Source organism: Mus pahari, chromosome 9, assembly GCF_900095145.1.
Source record: "Mus pahari chromosome 9, PAHARI_EIJ_v1.1, whole genome shotgun sequence".
Classification (NCBI taxonomy): Eukaryota; Metazoa; Chordata; class Mammalia; order Rodentia; family Muridae; genus Mus; species Mus pahari.
Window position 1 is genome coordinate 25,497,640 of NC_034598.1, and position 23,625 is coordinate 25,521,264.

Here is a 23,625-nt window from a genome sequence, read left to right on the forward strand (position 1 = left end):
CTCAACATGGAGTCAAAGTCACAAGCAAATGGCTGGGCCCGGTTAGATTTGCAGACTCAAGGCAGATGAGATGGCTAGACACGCATGTGTCTTTTAGGGTTGCCCTAGGAAAAGCTAACAAAAGGGTGACAGCCCCTAAACATCTGCTTGGGGAAGAGGACATCTGCCCATATTTCACCAGCCATTCAGGGTTCGAGCCATGCGTTGAAAAGAGCGGCGGGCCGGGGGAGCAATAGTTCAGAGGCAGCCAGTTGTTAGACCGCCTTTGTCTTAAGGAAGCCACCCATTACCGAAGCGCCATAACTCGCAGGGAGCCAGCTGTCAGAGCGGTGGCACAGGCCACTTGGGGGTGGAGGGGAGGCAAAAGGAGAATAAACTGTCTATGGCCAGATTCCCTGTTAGACACCTGAGCCTGACTGGCTTGGTAACCCGAGAGTTTTCATCCTCTTTCCAGCTCTATGAAAGACCCTGGAGCCCTTCTTTGCTGTCCACCCTTGGATGGACAGCAGGGACATCTCAGGGTTCTGCTTCCCTGGCTTGCAACTCCTTGAGAGCTGGACTGACTTGCGCAGCCCTGCGCTGCGGCTTGGCTGCTCTGATCCAGCGCTCTGCTTTGAAATCTACCCCCTCCTTTTTTTTTTTTTTTTTTTTTTTAACCAGGTATGATGATGTCAAACGTGATGCTGATGCTACAGTTATAGACACAGCCCCCGCTGGCGCAGCCTCTCTGATTCTCTCTCCCTCTCCGCGTCCAGCGCTGGGCTTTTTCAGACAAGTGCATCTGCTAACCAGGTCACATTTCAGCCACGACCCACCCTCCGTCAGTCACCAGAGTCAGACAGCAGGAGGAGGGCTGAGGAGGACCGCAGCGCTTCGCCAGTGGCGCGGTGGAGGGAAGGACTTCAAATCCTGCTGAAGTCCAGACCCCCCAGGTCCAAGCCCAGACCACGATGCGCGCTCCGGGCTCCGGGCGGCTGGTTCTGCCGCTGCTGCTCCTCGCCGTGGTCGCCTTGGCTGAAGGCGATGCCAAGGGGCTCAAGGAGGGCGAGACCCCCGGCAATTTCATGGAGGACGAGCAATGGCTGTCGTCCATCTCGCAGTACAGCGGCAAGATTAAGCACTGGAACCGCTTCCGAGACGTGAGCGGCGGGGCGCGGAGGGCCGGGCAGGGTGCGGGTTGTGGGTGGGGAGGCCGGGAGCAGAGACCCCGCGCGCTGGGAGCCGCCGCCGCGTGTCGGAGCCGGAGCCTCTCGGGCCTGCCAGGCTAACTACGCCAAGAGTAAACAACACCGAGAGTCCCAGCCCCGAGCCCCTCCGGTGTTCCCGTGGCCACCGGCTTTGGGACCTTCAGTCCCGTAGCCTCCCGGAGTGTCCTAGACGAGAACATGCTCTAGGGGCGCACGCTCGCGACGGGGGTCTGCCCGGTGGCGTGGCGCGGAGCAGGGGTGCGGGATGTGGGGACCTGGGCCCGAGCTGCTGCCGCTGGGCCCCGCTTGTCCTCCCACCCCCACCTCCTTGCCATCGGTCCCCGGGCTAGGCCCCTGCCGGGTGAATGCTGCACACTGCACACACTGGTCTTGGCAGAGGGAGTGGATCTGGGTGGGGCTGGCAGGAAGAAGGTAGCGACCGCAAGGGTGTCCTCCGTCCCCACCTTGGGCTTCGGAAGAAGGGGACAGAAGGCTCAAGAACTGAGCGGTGGCCAGGGCTTTGAGTTGGGGAAGGGTTCCCCCAACCTCCTAAGAGATGGTGGAAGGCGTGTCCATAATGGAGCGCCTTGGGAGGGGGAAGCACAGTGAAAATGCCCAAGGCTCTCTCTCAGGGTGGTCGCCAGAACCAGGCCAGGTAGGCTGGTTTTCCTGGACCAAGCTCGGCGGTGGAGCAAGGGGACCCCATCCTTGGTCCGGTGGGCATGAGAAGCAGAAGCGAGAGCCCCTAGGAGCTGGGTTGGGGTCCCTGGCAGACGCTCGCCGCAAGCCGACTTAACCTTGGGCAAAGCTTTGCGGGTGGGGGCGGGGAGGAGGCTGCGGACCGGCCGGCGCCGCAGCTCTGTTTACCCGCACCTGTAGATCAGGGAGGGAATAAGAGGCGCGTTCCCTCCCGCAAGGCAGCCACGGCCGCCTCGCAGATGGTGGCGTGGGCAGGGGTGAGGAAGGGGGAGGGCGTGGCTGCGCCCTGGGCACCTCAGAAAACCATGGAGTGGGGGTGAGGCCCTGAGATGTAGAGCTCCCCTCGACCTGGCGCTAGCTGACGCCCTGACCTCGCTCGGAAAGCCTCCTCTACGATGGGTTCTTAGTCCTCATTCCCCAGACTCTCTTGATTTTGACCCACCTAGTACAAGCCACACTATGACTGTTCTTCTTAAACTTCGAGCATCCACAAGTTTTTTTTTTTTTTTTAGATGTTTTTCTATTCAACAGTTTCATTCTGTTTCAGAATAAAGAGAGAGCTTGTTTTAATATCGCAAGGTGCACGGCTGATAAGGCAGCTGCTGGTTGTTACTCAAGAGAGAGGGAGGAGATAGTCAGTGACCCAGGGGGCTGGGGAAACGCATGACCGCATACTGTCAGAGCACGAAGAAATGGTATTTACCGTTTTTTTCCGCCTAGAAACCGGCTGGAGGTATCAGTTTAGATATCATTTTGTAAACATACATAAGGCACCCAGTCACACGCCATGGGGAGAGGCAGAGGTTCGGATGTTTTTGTTTTCCAAATCAAAGCGACATAATTTCATTAGTAAGGGGGAAGGAGCAACCCCAGGCATTCAGGCCCCGGGACCACCTAGTGGGCCCTTGTTCTCCATCTTTGCCCTACCGAAGTCCTCCTCCCCCCCCCCCCGCACCTGCAGGACCAACCCAGATTAGCGCAGTCTCCTGCCGCTGTCCGCAGTCCAGCAATGAGGGGGCAGCAGCAAGCTGATCCTCCGGAAGGAATCCATGTGTCACCGGTCCGGGCCTCCCTCTGACTCCCCGGCTGTCTGCTTGAGCTGCCTGGGACTAGTGAAGGTCAGAGGGGGAAAATCCCGCTTCATCAGAACAGCGAGGGTTTCAAAATCAAAGGTTCTTGTCCTCTTCATCCACCCCGGGCTACCAGCAGCCAGCACAGTGGGTGCCAATAAATGCTTGACTGGCTTGACCCCCAGCTTAGGGCTGCCCACCTGTCTCTCTGTATCTGTGCCACCACCATCCCCATCAGAAGAAAGGCACGGCATTGAAACCACAGGACCAGCCCCTGCAGGATTCACAGAGAACACAGCGGCAGAGATGGGGGGATTTGTGCTTTGAAAACTCGGATTTTCTCTAAAGCCCAGTTTTGGGGGAAGCCCCGGCTGCAGGAGGCTGGGGTCTGGCAGAGAAATGGGACAAGACAGGCAAGACAGGAGGGCTCAGCCTTGGGGACTCTATTGGTGGGCAATAGAGTCAAAGGCAGAAAGGAGGCTGCTAGCTCAGAGCCACCACCTTGCATAACTGTAGCCACGCCACAGTGAGAACAGTGCCTCGTGGAGTTGTGTGGCACACAGATTGTGCCTTAAGAGCCGGGGGGGGGGGGGCGGGGGCTTCCAGTCAGACACTGTAGCACCGATGTCTGTATCCATCCCCATCGGGTCAGCTCTTCTGAAGAATATGAAAACATCAGCTTTTGAGAGAGAAAAAGAAACAATTTTTGAGGAGTCCCTAAGGGACTGCCAGGTTGAGTTTGACTCTGGTTCATAACTGATCACAGATGGTGTAGGGCCACCCGTCTGGCTGGGTGAGAGAGGGACAAGCAAGAGGGTGAGCGGCGCTCAGGGAACAGGATCCAGGGCATCAGGGACATGGAGGAGGGGTTGTGTCATCGAACAGTGGAGAGATGAGCAGGGAAGATGGAGGAGCTGGGAGAGGCTTTATGGTGTTGCTTGGACACGGGACTGACTCGGTGGGTGAAAAGGGCTTTCTTTCTTCCGCTTAGCATCCTCTCTGTGAGCACCAGGATTATCAGAGACAAGCTTTGCCAGCAGAGTAATCCTTCCCTCCAGTGGGCACCGGGATCTCACATCCTGGGCCTGTAGGTCTTTTCTAACGCCTGCCACTCTTCTCCCAGGGAGGGGCCGATTCACTATGGAGTAGCTGGGTTGTGACCGAGGCTGGCTCCGTGGCTCCCAAGTTCTCTGCCCCAGGCAGTCTTAGGCTTTTTTTATGAGCCCTGCTCTTCAGTGCTCTCATATCTGAATTCACTCCTGCAGAGCTGGGTCAGACTTGTGCATGGGTCTTGGAAGGCAGCTCGCAGGGCCTCATGGTTATGGGCACTTGAGAAGGGAAAGCCATTACACCTCATCTCTAGGGTCGGCTCCAAAGAGCTTGGCTGGAAAGGACTGACTGTTCTCTCGCTCTTCTTGGCTCTTCTCTGCTTTGCACTCCACTTCCATTAAATTTTAATTATATTTGTGAGTGGTGAGCATAGCGTTTGGCACCCAGAGGCACGCTGCTAATTCATGTTGAGCCGGGCGATGGCAGTGAGCCTTCCCGGCATGCCTTGCCTCCTGTGCCTCTCCACAACGCGGGAGACAGTTGTCCCCTGTCCACCTATCCTTGTATGGTCAAAGACACAGGGACACTGAGTAGTTTGAGGGATCCACAGCTAGAAAGATTGGCAGGGCTGCGGTTTCACTGCTGTTTTATTCCTCTGAGACAGGCTTACGGATCCCAGGCAAGGGCTGACAGGCACGCACCACTGAGCCCCGTTTCTCCAGCCCTGAGAATTGAACTCAGGCTTCTGTGCATACCAGGCAAGCATCCTACCCAGCCCCAGATCTTGGATTTGAATCCAGGTCGTGTAATCCGCCTTTGTGTTCAGGATGTCTGACAGTTCCTCATCTCTACTGAATCAGGGGGGAAGGGGCAACTGTCATGAACCAAGTGTCCCCTGGCTAGTGTCGGGAAGGGGCAGCATCTCCTTGGAGGGATGACAAAGACCCAGTGTGTCTGCAGCAGCCTGCCAGCAGCCTTGTCCTAGCCTAGTAATAATATCCAAGGAGGGACAGGGAGTGGAGAGTTCTGGGACAGCTTGGCCTGGGCTCAGGTTCCTCCCACAGGATGTCAAGCACGGCACATCAGCCCTTTGAGCCTGGGAGGCCTACATGAGTGTGCGCTAGGGAAACTTACCCCAGGAAGGAGGGCATCCCCCCGAAAAGCCGCCCCTTTAAGACAGAAAGCATCGGATAGAATACTATCTTTGGAGCTGGCCACAACCGTCCTCATTCTTCATGTCAAGGATGGTAGAGTGGATTGATTAGTTCCCTCACCCGCTACCGATCTGGGCGTGCGTATCTCAGGCTTCACGGTGTTCCTGGAAGCTACAGGTCGGGGTTGACCGTGTGCAAGTCCCATGTCTTGGTGCCCGCCAATAGACCAGTAACATGGAAACGCAGCAAAAGGGTTTCCAGATCTGTTTCCTCCTGCTCCCAACCTCTAAGCCAGCGCGAGTGTAGGGACAATCTGTGCATGTGTTGTTTGTGAGGACCCCAAAGTGGGTCAGAAGGGATTCTATAATTTGGGTTGGGAGCAGGCCTCCTCCTCCACCCTCTTCTCCCATCAGAGGGTTGGCATCTCCAGAACAGGGTGGTGTGGTGGTGGATGTGAGGGCTCGGCCAGATGCTCGTCCTGAGAAGAGAGGGGTGGAAGTGGCTTACTGATTGATAAGGATGCAGGATGCTTCTCTTGTCTCCATGCCGTTCTCAGGAGACAGCCATGGCACCCCATGGCATCTGCTTAAGGCACAGACTAATGACCTTGGGAAAGGAGCATACCCACCCACCCCCCTCCCCTGTGGAAGTCTTTGGGTTCAAGGAAAGGTTTCCTTTTCCTCCAGAGGAAGGGACTCTGACTGGGCAGTAGGTTTTGGGGGCACACTATCCCTCTCCATTATTTCTCTCTTTGTAGCCTTGGCTGTCACTAGGTAGACCAGGCTAGTCTTGAACTCACAGCCTCTGCCTCCTGAGCGCTGGCATTCAAGGCGCCTAGCCCCTCCACTGTCTCTTTCACTTTTCTTTTCTCTTCTCTTGAGACAGGGTTTCTCTATGAAGCACTAGGCTGGCCTCGAACTCACAGAGATCCACCTGCCTCTGACTCCAGAGTGCTGAGCTTACCAGCATGCTCCACGACCTCCCTCACTGTTTATCTATGGCAGGTGCCGTAGATGGGCAGGCACCAGCAGCAGAACTTTACCTCCTGTAGTCCAGAAGCCAGAAAGTCCAGGATCAAGATGCTGGTGCACACTGTTGGGCAAGGGCTTCCTTCCGGTTCCAGCAGCCTTCTGGCTCCGCCCTTGTGGCCTTGAGCACCTTTCCTTCTTCTTTAAAGAATGTTTTTGTTAGCTTATGTGTACAGGTGCTTTGTGTGCATGTGTGTCTAGGCACCACGCGTGTGCCTGGGACTGGAGTTAGCCAGCCATTTGCCTTCATGTAGGTGTGGAACATGGACCCTAGGTCCTCAGGGGGAGCAGCCAGTGCCCTCTCTCCAGACCCTTTTGCTCCAGACCCTTTTGCTCCAGACCCTTTTGCTCCAGACCCTTTTGCTCCTCTTTTATTTATTTATTTATTTATTTATTTATTTATTTATTTATTTAATTTATTATATGTAAGTGCACTGTAGCTGACTTCAGACACTCCAGAAGAGGGCGCCAGATCTTGTTACGGATGGTTGTGAGCCACCATGTGGTTGCCTGGGCTTTGAACTCAGGACCTTCGGAAGAGCAGTCGGGCGCTCTTACCTGCTGAGCCATCTCACCAGCCCCCTTTTGCTCCTCTCTTATGTGGATTCTGACCTCATCATATGTGTCTGTCCTAATGACCTCATCTAAACCCAGTTGCTTCCTAAGGCTGTCACCACCTGATTGATGCCACCTCACAGTGGGGCTTGGGGGCTCTATATGTGAGTTTAGAGAGGGGTGGAACCCAGACATATAAGCCTGTAACAGAATCTCTCCCCTTCTCTCCCAGGGCGGGTAGGGAAGACCTGGGCGTAGGCCTAGGCCTAGATACTGAATTTAGTTACTTTGTTTTTGGAATCAGGATATCATATTGTTCAAGGTTGAACCCAAACTCTTAGAAGCTGACCTTGAACTGATCCTCTTGTCCCAACCTCCTGAGTGATGGCTTTGTTGTGAGTGCTCTTAGGATGCAGAGTTTGAATAGTGTTGTCCTCCTCCACGGTTGGCTCTGGGGTGGGCTGCTCCCTGATAGTCCCCCCTTGCCCACCAAGCTTATCATCAACACTCTTCAGCAGGGCCAGCCCCTTTCCTCACTGCTCATTGGCCGCAGGCTCATTTGGCACTTGTGGGTGCTGCCTCCAGGGGTCCTTCTGCTGAAGCAGTTAATGTGTTTGTCACTTTTCTCCCGTGATCTGTGATCATCAGCCCCTCGGGGCAGGATCTGGAGACGGATGACCTCATGTTGCCCCCCACCCCCGGGACTGTTCGGAGTGTTGTAGGTGCTCCACAGAAGAAAGGTGCACACAGCAGAAAGCGACAGTGGGGATGGGTCCCACCCCTTCCCACAGTCCTCTAAGCCCCTCCTCCCACTTGCCAGATATGGTGCCACGGGTTTAGGCCGCAAAAATGAGGTGAGGAAAGGGCTCTGAACTGGGCTAATTATTCAGGGAGGGTCTGTTCCTTTTTCAAAGTGTTGGGAACACAAGGAAAAGGGGTCCCAAGCCGCTCTTATCCTCCTGGGCCTGTGTATCTACGCTTGGCTGAAGGCAGCTGACCACCGCTCCAGCTGCCTGGCTCTGATGTACTGTCTGGGACATAGTGGAGAGGTTGGAATTATTCACTCCACCCCCATTCCGTTCTCACTTCTTCATTTGAGAAATCCGAGAGAGCAGAACCCCAGGTCCTCACCAGCTCTTAATCCCCATATCTTACCTATGAAGAAAGGGGTCCCGAAGGCCAGGTGCCTGAGACTCTTGCCTGCCCCTGTGGTCTGCTGTCCTTCCAAACGTTGCGCAAGTCTCCTCAGCTCATGGTTGGCGTCTTCTTTAGAGATTGGCATGGCAATCTCAATTCACCACTGGTGGTCCCATTGGGAAACCAAAGCCAGAGACAGTTTACAGTAGAGCCCAGACCCTTGGCCTCTCTCTTCTTCTCCACCCACTGTGTGTGAGTTCTGTACACACAGCAGGGACCACTGCTGGCGTAGGATCCAAGGACTGAGTGGATGGGGGTGGCCCAGATCCTGTTAGAATCACGGGAGGTCATGATCTGGTCTGGTCCGGCCTTGGCAGGGCGTTGGTTCGCGCATACCTGAGTCCAGGCCAGGTTCCTGGCATGCAGGGAGCAATGAGAAGCACATTTTTACCCTTGGAGGAGATTCCCGAGAGGGGAAACGAAGTGGGAGGCGGCGGCATCTCCTAGGTGCCTGTCTCCATGTGTTTGCCCAGGTCTCACACAGTGGGCACAGCCCTGTGAGAGAGAAGCAGGTGTTGTGATGCCCTGCCCCGTCTCTCTTTTGCTGGGGTGGAGACTGTGCCAGGCAGCCTCACCTCTCCCCTCCTAAACCCTTTCTGTGGCTATGATTGTTTCTTGGGGAAGACAGGAGAAGGTACCCAATAACCCCACTCCCACCCCTAATTCTGAGCCTTCCCCAGGGGCGCGGGACATTCCTGCGCCCAGTACGTGCTCTGGAATGAAGTGAAATGATTCTCAGATACCAGGCCTCTCGAAGCTTAGGTGAGGCCTGGCCCGTTTACATTTTTAAAGATTTTTTTTTTTTTTAAGCTGGGCAGTGTTGGTGCACGCCTTTAATCCCAGCACTCAAGAAGCAGAGGAAGGGGGGCTGGAGTGATGGCTCAGTGGTTAAGAGCACTGACTGTTCTTCCGAAGGTGTCGAGTTCAATTCCCAGCAGCCACATGGTGGCTCACAACCATCTGTAATGAGATCTGATGCCTATCTAATGGTGTGTTTGAAGACAGCTACGGTGTACTCATATACATAAAATAAATAATTCTGAAGAAGAAGTAGTAGTAGTAGTAGTAGTAGTAGTAGAAGAAGAAGAAGAAGAAGAAGAAGAAGAAGAAGAAGAAGAAGAAGAAGAAGAAGAAGAAGAAGAGGAGACAGAGGGGAAGTCGGGATCTGTGGCCACTGAATCCACCCTGTGCCCATGCTGTCAGCTGCATGCAGAAAGCTGGGTTTTATGGTCCTTGTTAAGTCCCACCTTCCCAGTGTCCCTCCATCTTGGCTCTGAGCACTGCAGAGAGCCCTGTCTTAACAAATAAGAAAGTAAGATCTGTCCAGGGCAGGTGGCTCTTGCCTGGCATCCAGCGGTAAGGTCAAGCAGGAACCCAGTACGCTGACTCCACATTGGGCATCGGGGTGAGAGGTCGTTTACTGCAGAGGGAGGGTGGGCCAGTGATTCTCCGCTGGGTTCCCTGGCCCCTCCTCCTCTGTCCCCAGCCAGCGGAAAGGATTGGGTTAACTCAAGCTGTGAAGTGAGCTGGCGATTTGGGTGCTAATTAAAACGACAGGAAGTAAACAGCCTCCAAAATACCCAGCATGCGCCCCCTAAACCCACTAGGCCTGCGCACTTCATCTTTTCCCCCCCAGCTTGGCGCAGTGGGCCTGTCTCCATGGCAACTGAGCCGAGCTGCAGAGATCAAAGCAGGAGATGGGTTAGCTCCAAACCTGCAGAACCAGGGGCGGGTGAGGGATTTCTGGAAAGAGCCTGGAGAGGGAGCCCCCCAGAAATCTCCCCCTCCCCTCCGATGCCAGTCCCCTTACCCCCTCCCTGAAGCATGTTGGCATGGCAGGAGAAACTACCATGGCCTGGGGGTTGGACTTCCTGATTCCACTTGACCTAGGTCTTTATCAGTTAACATTTGTGGTGCGCTAGTTTGGGAGCCAGTATTCTGCCATGCAATTACTGTGAGGTCCTCTATAAGTCATGTAACACCTCTGAGCTTCAGTTGAGAGACAGAGCTAGCAATAGTTAAGTTTCTCTTAGGGCTTCTGTGAACAGTAAGTAAACAAGGCGGGAATAGAAAGCTTAGCGTAGCGCTTCCCCAGCGGTGCTTGATGTGACTAGCTGTTGTTAGTAGTGTTATTACTGCCTACTGGGTGCTGGGCAGGGAAGTTGAACTTTATATGGTGTCTTCCCTTAAGGAATTGGATGTGTAAATAAGGCAGAGGGAAGCAGAAACCTTATGTGGCTGTGTGTCACCAGAGCAACGCTAGATAGACTCTCCAAGGTAGGCTAAGCAGGCAAAGGCGGGGTTGAAAAGGAGCGCGCAGGAGCTGGATTGTGATGGACATCTGGGGTCTGGGGTCAGGCATGGACACATGTGCAGAGTGGGGAAGGCCATGCAAGGCCATGGCCTACTAAAGAGACCCCTGGGTGGACAGTGGACTCTGTGGCCAGACTCAGATGAAAAGACGAACCTTCTGGAGATGTTGGGGAACCAGGGAAGGGTCTCTAAATGTAACATTTAGGGTGAACCCTTCCTTTCCTATAAAGGCAATAGATGTTCATTGTAGAAAAATTTGAAGATGGGGGGAAGGAAGAAAAAGGATGCTAAATGCTCCCTGCATCCCTGTCCTGTAGAGCATCTTGTTAACACTCTAATAGGAATAATTTCTCTCTTAGTCTGTCTGTCTGCCTGTCTGACTACCCTTCTAAATAAACGAGTGCAAGCTGCTCTGATAGTAAATAGGACACATGATTAGAAAAAAAGAGAAGGCACTGGTCACCTACCCTGGGGAGGATGAATGCAAAGCCAACACAGGCTTTACAGGGGCTTCAGCTCAACTGTCTTGAGGTGGGGACTGGAGAGGGTGGTAGGGGAGGTGGGGAAGAAAGGAAGGGTCATGGAGAGGGCAGCGTGGCACTCTAATGTATGCGAAGCTCCCCCAGAGGGAGGCATGATGGCTCCCCCTTCTGTCCCCATGGCTCTGGTAAAGAAACCAGACATATGTAGAACACCAGAAGATGCACAGGTGGGGGCAGGGGGAGGGGACCGTGAGCTCTATAGCCTATTGGCCTCACTGTGGCTGTCCAGAGCTTGGCCAGAACCAACTCATGTGAGCCCAGCGGTCCCTAATTGTACTTGGGCCTTGGGAGACTTACACAGTTTCTCCCACCTGTGACCCTGGGCCCATGTGGCCCAGGGGAAGGACCCTAGCTGTTGTGAATAAGAGGCCTTCTCCTGGCCTGCAGCCTTCCCTTACTGTGGCACCCAGGGAGTGGCAGTGCCAGGCCTGGCTCTTACCTTCTGCCCAGTTCTCTCTCCCTACACCTCTAAAAATGAATTTTCTCACTTTTCATGGTGTTACTGCAAAGTACTTGGAGAGAATTTATTTCCTCCTTATTCCCTTCAGGAGACAGGGTAGCCTTGGGCTCACTAGCTCAAGAGAACCCGGAACTTTGGATCCTCCTGTCTCTACCTTTGGAATGCTGGGGTTATAAGAGAACTCTACCACACACGGTTTCTGTGCTCCTAGGGCTGGACTTTGGGGCTTCCCGCATGCTGGGTGAGCACTCTGCCTACTGAACTCTAACCCCTGCCTGGGAAGTTACTTTAAAAACCCGTTCCTGGCAAGGACATGGCATTCATGCATTCCAGAAGTTTCCCTCGCTTGTCTGTGTTGTGACCCTTCCCTGTACTAGAAGATGGGCGTGGCCCTCTCTCAAGTCTAGAACTCTGGGTGCCCACTCATCTGCCCTCTGCTCTGGCTCCTGCGCCAGAGCACGAGAGAAAGCCCCCAAACCCCGTCAGGTGCGGATGAATCATAGCAGAACCACAGGGCACCCTCTTTCCCCGACAAGACCCAGGTACCCTTGTCTGACTATTTCTCACAGCCGCTAGCTAATAAGGCCACTTGGGTGCCATAAATAGACATACTGCAGGAAGGATGTATTTCCCAGTCAACCACAGTCCCCTTCATCAGTTTGAAGATGGTACTGGCTCCCGGCTGACCTCAGTGTTCTACCCCAAAATGACTGTTCCCATGATCCCTGCAAGATGGCCTGTCACCGCTCCCTGTGACCCTTCTGGGGAGCCATTATTCTCACATCCCCACCGGACTCTGCTCCCCAGCAATGACCCCTCTTTCCCCAGCTTCCAGGGGTACTTCACCTTTCATCTCTTGCCCCCCTCCCCCGCCGTTTTCCTCACCCGAATCTGAGTCTCTTGTTGATATAACAGCATCAGTGTGGAGCATGTTCCTTTTGAGGGAGGCCAAGCGAGAGGTGAATGAGCTTCAGAGGCAGGAATGTGCCTGAGGCACTAACGAGGGGACAGATGCTAGGACCCTGGGACCCTGGGTAGCTGCAGGGCCCCCTGTTCTCACCCTCTGGCTGGCTGCTTCCAGCCTCCCAGAGGGAGGGGCTGAGTTGCCAGGGATTATGAACAAGGCATCCCTCCAGACCCTTGCCAACTGTGCAGTGGGGCCACAGGGCTTAGCTGGATTCTCGAATGGTGCTCCTCTTCAGAAAGATCTCCTCTGTCTCCTAAGGCAGCGTGGAGACACCCCCTTTGGGGGGTGGTGGATGGATTCTTAAAAGCCCTCCCCACCGTCACTTGTGTTCCTAATCAGACATTCTTGGCCTTAAGCTTTCGGGAGCCACTTTGTACTGAGTTCCAAGGACTCTACAGTGGGTTGTGACTGAAGTCTGTGAGTGGACTCCAAAGCCCTCAGCAGGTGCTTTAGCGTGGCAGGATCATAGGAGATTATAGATCAGCTCGGGCCCGGCCCACTCCAGTGTTTTAGCAGGTGGCTATTGAGGGCACAGATCCTGACAGTCAAAGACAGCTGCTCCCTAAACACCAGACAATCACAAGATCCTCTGTCCTTGAAATGAGGTCAATATGTAGTTTAGTCTAGCCTCGAATTGGATAGCCTCCTGCCTCAGCTCCTGACTGCTGGAATTGTGGGCGTGCAACACTGTGCTTTTTCTCTTCCTTTTTACAACCACACACCCCCTCTTCCCAAGGGAAAAAAAAATGGGAGCAGCAGGAGACAGTCCCTGAAAAGGGCTGGTACCTACTTCTGCCCCAGCTTGGTCATCTTGGCTGGCCTCAGCTATTTGGCCATTCTCAGCCTATTTCCCATCTTCGGGAAAGGAGGCTCCGGGCAGAGGTCCCTTGCACCCAGATGCTGTTGAAGAATGGGCTAGGACTGGGCTGCTATCCTTTGTCTGCCCCCACAAAAGGCCAACTGGGGGTGGGGTGGGGTGGGGAGTGGCACTCATCTTATGGCTTCCAGAGCAAGCCCTGAGCATTAGGGCCCTGTTGACCTTTCTCCTGTCTGATCCTGAGCCCAAGGCCTGGGAGACACTTGGCTCCTTGGGCATTCTGTGGTGTCCAGGGTGAGGAGAGGCAGGGGTTGGGGGAGAGGCCAGATGGGAGAGACAGAGAGGCAGGCAGAGGCATGGGAAGAGCCATCTGTCTGTCTGTCTGTCCGTCCGTCCGTCCGTCCGTCCCTCCCTCCCTCCCTCCCTCCCTCCCTCCCAGGGAGCCTGTTCCTCTCTGGCCCCTCCCTCCTCTCCCACCCATCTCTGAATACCTTCCCTATCTATGGAAGAGGCAGGAAGGCTGTACAGAGCGAGTGTGAAACCTGGAGGCTGCTCACAGAAACGGGGTCTGCTGCTTCATTTCTGGATGCAAACCATCTGGCACTGGCGGTGGCCTTAGGTGGCCCCGTGTTCATGGGCTCCACATCTGCACGCTTATGTGCATATCCATAGAATCGAGGAGGATGAATGTGCACACTTGGGTGCATGCACAACACACACGCGCACACACACGCACACACATGATATGTGCTCATAGGCATGCATGTAGACACCTAGGTAGGCCTGAATGAATGGCCCAGTTTTACTTTGACCATTGCCTGCCCGACTCTGCCCTTTAGCTTTCATCCTCACTGCCCTGCTACCTGTCAGTTTCCAGAAGTGGTTTCCAAAGCCCTCGTGGGCATCTCTCCACTGCGTGCCCTTGTTGTCTGATACCAAAGCCCCATGCCCTCTTCTCCTGAACGTAACAGCTAACTAAACGCCAGGTCTATGCCACCCCCACTCCTGCACGTCTCTGACCGGGATATGGCAAAGACTAGGATGGGTTTGGTTGCAGATAGCCATATGTAGTCTCTCCTCAGTGTGCTGTGCAGAGAACGCTGGTGGTTGGTTCCTCGGGATTCTTTATCCTCCAGGGTCCGGACGCTGCTCCTACCTGCCTGGCAAGGTGTCCTCCAGACACCCTGAAAGCTGTCTGGTGGCCTTCAACAACCATCCCCACCTCAAAGGGCAGAGGGAGGAGGCAAAGAGTGCGCAAGGGAGGAGGGGCTGTGGGAAGCTTTTGTTCTTCCGTTCAGGCTGGGGTGCTCGGGCCATGGGACGAAACAGAGTGGGAAGGTCTCCCGGGGCCTCGGGTCCTAGAGATCCGGTGAGGTAGTGGGAAGAGAGGGCCATCCTGGGCGCCAGAGACCTGCTTTAGTGAAGGTGGGCTATGAGTCACGGAATGGCACGTCTCTGACTCTTCCGGTTTCTTCTGCCCGTGACGGGCTGGCTCGTGCGACCTGGAAGGACCTGTCAGGTTCCCTGGACCATGATAATCAGGGAAGCCATCACCAGAGTCACTGTTCCCTTCCCAGTGGGCGCCACCGCCTGAGCTCTGTCGGAAGGAAGGGACCCCCGAGCAGAAACCAGCTTCCCTAAAGCTCTTCCTCACACCTCCCTCACAGGGTGGGCAGGTGACGGCAGGGTGCCTGCCAAAGAAGAGGCTGCAGCGGGAGGAACTGGGGTGCCATTTCCCAGATACCCTGGGCAGAGGCACAAGAAACAGCATTTCCAGGCAGTACAGCTCCCTCAGGCAGGCATCTGCCTTGGTCGTAGGGCCAAGGCTGGGCTGGGGTTCGTTGTCCTTTCAAAACCGTGGGACTTAACTTCCAGCCTCCAGAGTGCTCTGTGTGTGTGTGTGTGTGTGTGTGTGTGTGTGTGTGTGTGTGTGTGTGTGTGCGCAGAAGACACGGGATTACCAGCCTCCAATTGGTGTTGCTGGGGGGTGGGGTGGGTCTCTAGACTCTTATTACAATCAGTGTAGACCAGGGATACCCCGGGCATATGGTCTGAGAGTGGGCCTCACAGCCAAGTCTGTCTTTCTTCTTCTCCCCTCTGCTCGTTGCCTGTGGATTCCATGGCGTTCTGTCTTCAGGAGGTAGAAGTGAGTACGATCCAGGTCTCTCCCCCGACCAGCCACCAGTGTGGGGTGGGAAGTCCCGTGTGGGAGAGACTGGAGAGGGTTCTAGGGTAGCGCGTGTGGGGAGGTGGGCAGCTGTAGTTGCCATGTGGAAACGGTGGTCCAGGCCTCTCCCATCCTTTCTCTTCAGTTGAGCCTGAGATGTAACTGGGGCCCTTCCTTTCTCCCATCCCCCTGTCCATTCCTAGGATGATTACATCAAGAGCTGGGAAGACAATCAACAAGGAGATGAAGGTAGCTTGTCCCTCAGGGGTCCGAGGGGGAGGAGACTGAGCCCCACAGGGATAGAAGATCCATGACTCTGCTCTGGGGCTCTCTGAACAGCGGTCTGCAGTTGGGGTGGGGATCCTGGGCTCTCCTCCGTGTTCAGTGTCCTGACCTGTCCCCACAGCTCTGGACACCACTAAGGACCCCTGCCAGAAGGTCAAGTGCAGTCGCCACAAGGTGTGTGTCGCTCAAGGCTACCAGCGCGCCATGTGCATCAGCCGTAAGAAGCTGGAACACAGGTGAGTGACAGCCAGGAGCCCCAGAAGGGGCTGTCTTGCTCAGAAGGTGGGGCTCCACGACCCTGTCCTTACATAGTAGGCCTCTACTGTTTCCAAGAACATCGCTCACAGTTTTGTGGCTCAGAACAAGAACATGTGATCGCATCGTTTCTGAGCAGTGGTTCTCAAACTTCCTAATGCTGCAACCCTTTAATACAGTTCCTCGTGCTGTGGTGACCCCCAATCATAAAATTATTTTTCGTTGCTACTTCATATCTGTGGTTTTGCTAGTTATGAGTCATAATGTAAATATCTGTGCTTCCCAATGGTCTTTTTTTTTTTTTTAAAGATTTATTTATTATATGTAAGTACACTGTAGCTGTCTGCAGACACCCCAGAAGAGGGAGTCAGATCTTTTTACGGATGGTTATGAGCCATTATGTGGTTGCTGGGATTTGAACTCCGGACCTTTGGAAGAGCAGTCGGGTGCTCTTACCCACTGAGCCATCTCACCAGCCCCTTCCCGATGGTCTTAGGTGACCCCTGTGAAAAGTCATTCGACCTAGAAGAGGTCGCGACCCACAAGTTGAGAACCAGTTTCAGAGTGTCAGGACACCCAGTGTTGGTTCTATTAGTTTGGTTGGGTGTGGCTTGGGGGTCTGTGCTAAGAGAGGATGATTCAAAAGATTTCCTCTTGATGGTCACCAGCAAGCAGGGGACAACTTGGTCAAGTAGGGATAGCCCCTGAGAGAAGACGGAAGAACCTGGAGGGAGGGAACAGATTCCTACTTTGAGAGATTTTTTTTTTTTTTTTGCGGTGGGGGGCAGGGGGGGTCCGATGTCTGAGGATAAAGGAGATGGTATTTGTGAAAGTGCAAACTTTAGGGCTCCGTGGAAATGCAGGAAACACTGGTGTTGGGGTCTCTCCTTTCCCACTTGTCTTCTGGCTATTGGTTGGAGGAGTGAGTTCCTAGTCATTGGAGAGCACCGGAGGGAGGTTTCGGTGTCCTTGGCTTTACCTTGTGGCAACTGGCTTTCTATAAATGAGTAGAAACTGGGATAAAGGAAGGGAAGGTGGGAGGGAGAGAGGGAGGGAGGGAGGGAGAGAGAGAGAGAGAGAGAGAGAGAGAGAGAGAGAGAGAGAGAGAGACCGAGACAGAGCATGCTACATCTTTCCAAACACACTCAGGACCTAGAGAGTTGCAGTGCCTCTCTGACCTGGGTGTCCTGGGTGTCTTAAGACAAACAGGTTAGACCAGATGATCTGAAGCCCCTGTTCTGACATGCAGGGATTTCATGAAATATTGAAGACTGTAGTTTCTAAGGCCTGTGGAGGAGGAGGAGGAGGAGGAGGAGGAGGAGGAGGAGGAGGAGAAGGAAGAGAAGGAGAAGGAGAAGGAGAAGGAGAAGGAGAAGGAGAAGGAGAAGGAGAAGGAGGAGGCATTGAGGGGCATTTGGGGGTCTTATACCAACTCTTCCATTTTGCAAATATTAATAAATACCTCTATTGAAAAACAGTGGACTAAAGAGATGGCTCAGCGGTTAAGAGCACTGACTGCTCTTTTGGAGGTCCTGAGTTCAAATCCCACCAACCACATGGTGGCTCACAACCATCTGTAATGGGATCTGATGCCCTCTTCTGGTGTGTCTGAAGACAGCCACAGTGTATTTACCTATAACAAATAAATAAATCTTTGGGCCAGAGAGAGTGGAGCCAGAGCGAGAATAACTGAATGAGCCAGATGTGGCCTGTGACCTCTGCTTGTGTGGCCCGTGACCTCTGCTGGGTTGATCCCTCTTGCAATCAGACCTGGCTTTCTCCCTAGGAAAGGCCAAGTGAGGGCCCATGCCAGCCCGGTTGGCCCATTTTTAGGAGCTGGGTTAAATGGGGGGAAGGGTGACTGGAGAGGACGGGATGGTGGGTCTACTGTAGGCCGCTGGACTGGACTCTTGTCAGACAATGTCTTCTGGATGTTCTGCTAGAAATCTCGTTTTTACCCTCATCCCCACATCTCCCCCATCCATCTCCACAGGATCAAGCAGCCTTCTCTGAAACTCCACGGAGGCAAAGACTCCGTCTGCAAGCCCTGCCATATGGCCCAGCTCGCTTCCGTCTGTGGCTCCGACGGCCACACCTACAGCTCTGTGGTGAGGAGCCTTGGCCCCGTGTGGGGTGGAGGTGGGGTGTACCCAATGCCACGGGGAACAGAGGGACCACCGGCTGATCCACCCCCCTTAAGATTCCTAGGATTGATACGGGACTCCATCGGTGTGTTCAACACAGCCCTTCAGCCCTGGTCAGGGTGATCCGACCTTCGGCAGGCAGAGGGCATGGAAGAGACGTTTGGGTGGGCAATGCGAGTGGAGAAGTCAGGGAAAGGCTCCCTGAGTCCTGGATGGAAGGAGAGCTCATGTGGTCAGTTGTTAGGGAGAAGGACTTCCACACTGAGGTCTTGCTGCGCACTGGCCAGCAGGGGGCGATGTGGGCAGGACAGCCCCCATCCGAAGAGGTAGCCAAGAAGCCTTGGGAGGGAACAGACTTCTACCTTGTGGAATTTTGAGAAGAAGAATGAGATAACGTCTGTGAAAGCATTTTGCAAAGTTAAGAGTTCTAGGGGAGCACAGGGAATGGCTAATAATGTTTCTAGAAGTAAGATACTAGGGTGCTTAGCTAGGGTTGAGTTAGGAGACCCCAGGGGCTTGTGTTTTTTGTTTTCTTCTTTTTCTATTTTCCGATGATGATGATGATGATGATGATGATGATGTGTGTGTGTGTGAGTGTTTGCATGAGTGTGTGCATGTTTGCATGTGTGCACATGCATGTGTGTGTAAATGTTTGCATGTGTGAGTGAGAACATGCATGCTTGCATGCATGTGTGTGCATGCATACACACGTGCATGTTTGCATGTGTATGGGCCCAGGTTGATGCTGGACTCATTCTCCGTTGTTCTTCCTTCTTAGTAACTGGGTTAGGGAAGTCCACGATATTGCTATTCCCTGCTGAGGTTAACGTTTCTGAGGAGGCATAGGAACCGGGTGACACCGCACAACGAAGAGGGGAGGAGACAGCAGAGAGGAGCTGGGAAGAAGAGGGGGGAAAGTGGGGTGTAAATGATGATGATGAGGAGAGCTGTGCCCCGCAGGAGAGGACAAGGCAGCTTGTGCGCAGGAAGCTTCCAGTCAAGATCCAGAAAGTCTGGCTTCCACCTCAAGCTCAGGGCCCCAGGGGTTTGGGGGTGGCTGTGGGCGTGGCTGCGGGCCTCCCATGGCCTTGACGAGTAGTGGGTTGGCCTGACATCATTTGTATTTTAATGTTAGTTTGGGCCTTAAAATTGGTTGTTCTGGAGAAGAGAGAGTCTGTATATAGACGTCACTTAAGTGATCTTGTCTCTAATTAACTGTGATTGGTAAGGAAAGATGTTAATAGTCGATAGTCGGGCAGAAGAGCCATAGGTAGAGATGAGGTTTTCGTGGGCTTGGGTCAGAGAGGTCCCCTAGGAGGAGAAGGAGAAAGAAGAAGCCGCCATGGGGTAGAGGAAGAATACTGTGCAGGAGAGGAGAGAGGAAGGAGCCACGGGTGAAAAGTCAGAGAGTGTGGCCCTAAGGGCTGATTGGGACATAGTAAATAATAACTCGGGGTTGTGGATAAGAAAGTAGATTCTAACAACATGGAGGGTAGGCAGCTGCCCAGCGCTGGAGCTGCTTAAGACTTATTATAAATTTAAACCCGCAAATGTGTGTGTGTGTTTTTTTTTTATCCGAGAACTCAATGATCAAGGCGGGTTAGAAGTCTCGGGCTGGGGTTTTAATATTCACTACTCCATTGATGGTTCTCTAGCAAGCACAAAACCCCATGGCCCTTCTTCCCAGAGGGATAGAAATTCTCGGGGCCCCTGGTTGCAGGACCCATAGCTGAGCTCCCACCACCTAACCTAAGCTCTCTCCTGCAGTGTAAGCTGGAGCAGCAGGCATGCCTAAGCAGCAAGCAGCTGGCGGTGAGATGTGAGGGCCCCTGTCCCTGTCCCACAGAGCAGTCTACCACCGACGGCAAGTCAGGTAAGAGAGCGTATGACCAAAGCTAGAGCTGGACTGTAGGATAGCTTGCAGAGTGGGAAGGGACTGTTGGCCATAATAGGAACGTGTGTAGTTTGGGGTCCTGTTAACAGAACAGGAAGCTGGGGCTTCATCCCTTTTTCTTCCCTGGGCGTCGTTGAAGTGGGAGAGAAGAAGGCGGCCCCTCCACAAGGAGACTGGCTGGACACTGAGTGGGATGGAGGGGAGGAGCAAAGGGCGGGGATAGGGGGATGGGAGGAAAGGAAGCTCCTCCCACTGCCCAGCCTGCTGCTTCGCCCCGCCCAGCCTCAAACTGCTCTCTTCCGAATTGCAGAGACCTGCACGGGGCAGGACCTGGCCGACCTGGGGGATAGGCTCCGTGACTGGTTCCAGCTCCTTCGTGAGAACTCCAAGCAGAACGGCTCAGCCAGCAGTGCAGCTAGCCCCGCAGGTGGCATGGGGGGACCGATACTCTGCCTGGGGGTGAGGTGTGGTGTGGGGAAGACAGGAAGGCGTCCAACAGACAGGTTCCATGGGGCCAGCCCACTCTGTCCCCTCCTTGTCCGATTCCAAGCCTACGATGTGAACCCCCAAAGAGCTTCACCTTGAAGTAGAGTAATCGGTTGACTCTAGCCGTGCTATGATGTGGGCGCCAGAGCTTAGTCCCTCCAGGAGGTAGCCAAGGAGACAGGAAGAAATGTTTTCTGGGCAGGAGGATGTAGCCAAGGAGAGCACTGCCAAGCACACTTAGAGCCCCCGGGTCTGATTCCCAGTACCCAAGAAACAACTTCAGAAAGGCTTGTAAAACAGGCTTCAAGTGGTTCAGGAACAGTTCCGTGTGGGGGTAGGGGCAAAGGCCTTTGGCTCTTCTTTACTCTCCTACCCCGAGGTTAAGTTTTAGGCTAACCTGACTCTGAACAGAGGTCTGGGGCTGAGAAATACGTAGAGAGATGGATGGGCAGACAGACAGACAGCAGAGCCTACCTGAAGTCCCAGTCTCCTCTCCAGGGTTGGACAAGAGCCTGGGAGCCAGTTGCAAGGACTCCATCGGTTGGATGTTCTCTAAGCTGGACACTAGTGGAGACCTCTTCCTGGACCAGACAGAACTGGCTGCCATCAACCTGGACAAATACGAGGTCTGCATCCGCCCTTTCTTCAACTCCTGTGATACCTACAAAGATGGCCGAGTCTCTACTGCTGAGTGGTGCTTCTGTTTCTGGAGGGAGAGTGAGTACCCGCCTAGGGCTCCCTGGCCCTGCTTCCTCCCTGTGGTGCCCAGCGGGGGGTGGGGTGGGCTCCCCTCCCCCCTCCATCTTCTTCCTTTTGGTTTTTTGAGACAGGGTTTCTCTGTATAGCTCTGGCTGTCCTGGAACTCACTCTGTAGACCAGGCTGGCCTTGAACTCAGAAATCTGCTTGCTTCTGTCTCCCAAGTGCTGGGATTAAAGGCATGTGCTACCACTGCCCGGCTTCCTGTAACTTTTTGTGTAGCCCAGGCTAGCCTTAAACTCACAGCTATCCACCTGCCTCTGCCTCCAGAATGCCCAGCTCTCTTTCAGACTTTTTAGCTCATCCTACGAGAGCCAACAAACATACTGCGTTTCTTGGGATCCTTAGCCTGTCTTAAGCGGCGATGGCCTCCCTTAACTGGATGCTGAGTGTTTCCATCCAACAGAGCCTTTCATTGGTTGGAGGATCTTAGTAGGATCCGTGCATGCTGCCGCCACCTCCATGGTGTGGCCTGATGTGAGAGACCAGGCGTTTTATTTTGCAGAGCCCCCCAGAAAAGGTTCTAAGTTTGGGGGGCTCTGTGTGCTTTCAGCACCATGGGCCGACCCTAAGGCTGCTTCTCTCTACAGAGCCCCCCTGCCTGGCAGAGCTGGAGCGCACACAGATCCAGGAGGCAGCCAAGAAGAAGCCAGGTAAGGAGGGGTGCAGGGGAGGGGCCAGGGATGCTGCCCTGTGCTTCCTTGAGGCCCAGAGGTTTCTACTGCCTTGCTTTATGGCACACGACGAACCTAGAAGAGGGCCCTGGCCTAGGAGGGCACAGGGAAACACCTTTCTTGCTTTCGTTGGCTTGATAGGCAAGAGTCTCCTCAGGTGCCCCCTCAGGGAGTTTGCTTAAACACTTTGGGCAGTCCAGACCAGGGCTCGAGAGTCCTCTACTTAAATTCACTGCAACGGGTGTGTGTCTAAGGCTGGAATGGGACCCCCTCCATGGGAGATGCTCATTCCCATTCTAAATGAACACCCTGGAAAGATGAGAGACCCAGCCCAGCCTAGGTCAGGACCGACGGGCAAGGCAGACAAGGCTCATGGCCGTGTAAAGCCTTTGGATGGCCTAGCCATGGGAACACTCAGCGTGCAGAGTCGGGAAGACAATTTCCACCTCAGACGGCTGTGTAGGGGCCCAGGGAGAATGCAGGTGGGTATAAGCCTCCTGAGAGGCCAGTAGAGATCTTTCTGGGGCATTAGCCTTAGAAAGGGGGGTGGGTCTTGAGGAAGAATAATAAGCCAGGTACATACACTGATGACATCATGAAAAACCTTGAGGTCTCAAACAAAACAAAACCCAGTAGGAAAGGCCCAGGCAACTGGAGGGTGCCGTTGAGGGCATAGCGATCCTGAAAGGAGGGCCTTGTGGCTCCTTGAGAGTCACATGACTGGGCTCACAACACCAGCACCCTGAATGAGCACCAGGCCCCCAAAGCTCCCACAGGGCTGTGCTGACTGGGCCTGCTGGCTTCCCAGCCTTGGTGAGGAAGCTGTTCTGTCATCCACTCCCCCAAGCAGGCCCCCCCCTGGGCGCTAGGCTCCCCACTCTAATGTACCTAATGCTACCCTGGCTGTGGACTTAATGCCACCTCTGTGGCTCTTACCCCTACCCCTCGACTACAACATCTCAGAAGATGCCTTGTGGACTGTCTGAGGACCTGAGGGAAATGAGTGAGCCCTGAAGAAGGAAGAAAAACTCCACGTTCCTAGCTGGAGACAAAACCAAGAGTAGGCTCGAGCTTTCTAACCTGTGGGGCCAGACTGTCCCACATGATGAAGGCCTTGATACCCAGGAGACAGCATCCTCGGAGAAGCCTGAGCATGGGACACAGGGACATTGGGGAAGGGAGCTCTGTGCTTCCAGTCAGTAGCCCTGAGTGTCTGGTTTCTTAGGGGTGGGCGTCAGTACCAGGCTGGCCAGGTTTTCAGGCCATCTAGGCCCCTGCTCGAAAGGACTCCAGAGCCCATACTCCGGGCTCTTCGCCCTAACCCTCAGGTGTCTTCATCCCGAGCTGTGATGAGGATGGCTACTACCGAAAGATGCAGTGTGACCAGAGCAGAGGTGACTGCTGGTGCGTGGACCAGCTGGGCCTGGAGCTGACTGGCACACGCATGCATGGGACCCCTGACTGTGGTAAGGAGCATGTCGCTAGTTCTCAGGGTGGTGTATGTGGGGCAGGACTCCAGGTTGAGAGTGTAGACTCAGTGTGTGGGTTCCTTACCGGCCTTTCCCGTGCTTTCCCAACAGATGACATCGTGGGTTTCTCTGGGGACTTTGGAAGCGGCGTCGGCTGGGAGGACGAGGAAGAGAAGGAGACAGAAGAGGCAGGCGAGGAGGCCGAGGAGGAGGAGGGTGAGGCGGGTGAGGCAGATGACGGAGGCTACATCTGGTAGATGGCCCTCTACGGCCTCGGCAGGCCAGGGTGCCGACGGCCAGAAAGACAGGCCAGAAGAAATCTGGACAATAGCAGGCAACTTAGCAAATGGATCCGGAAGTCAGTGCGGAGGACCCTGGCTCCAGTGGGGGAGGACTGGGGAGTGGTGTGTGTGTGTGTGTGTGTGTGTGTGTGAGAGAGAGAGAGAGAGAGAGAG

General features: G+C 54.4%; 1 protein-coding gene across 1 annotated transcript; it reads left to right on the top strand.

The window, feature by feature from the left end:
- The first annotated feature begins 702 nt into the window (after positions 1-702).
- Spock2 (SPARC (osteonectin), cwcv and kazal like domains proteoglycan 2) lies at positions 703-23,619 on the top strand. Its single transcript, XM_021205032.2, has 11 exons — positions 703-1,139; positions 15,177-15,185; positions 15,410-15,455; positions 15,613-15,727; positions 17,740-17,854; positions 19,658-19,763; positions 20,095-20,211; positions 20,769-20,987; positions 21,618-21,680; positions 23,030-23,167; positions 23,282-23,619. The coding sequence occupies exons 1-11, from the start codon at positions 951-953 to the stop codon at positions 23,425-23,427; spliced, it is 1,263 nt and encodes a 420-aa protein (XP_021060691.1). The 5' UTR covers positions 703-950; the 3' UTR covers positions 23,428-23,619.
- Positions 23,620-23,625: the final 6 nt, after the last annotated feature.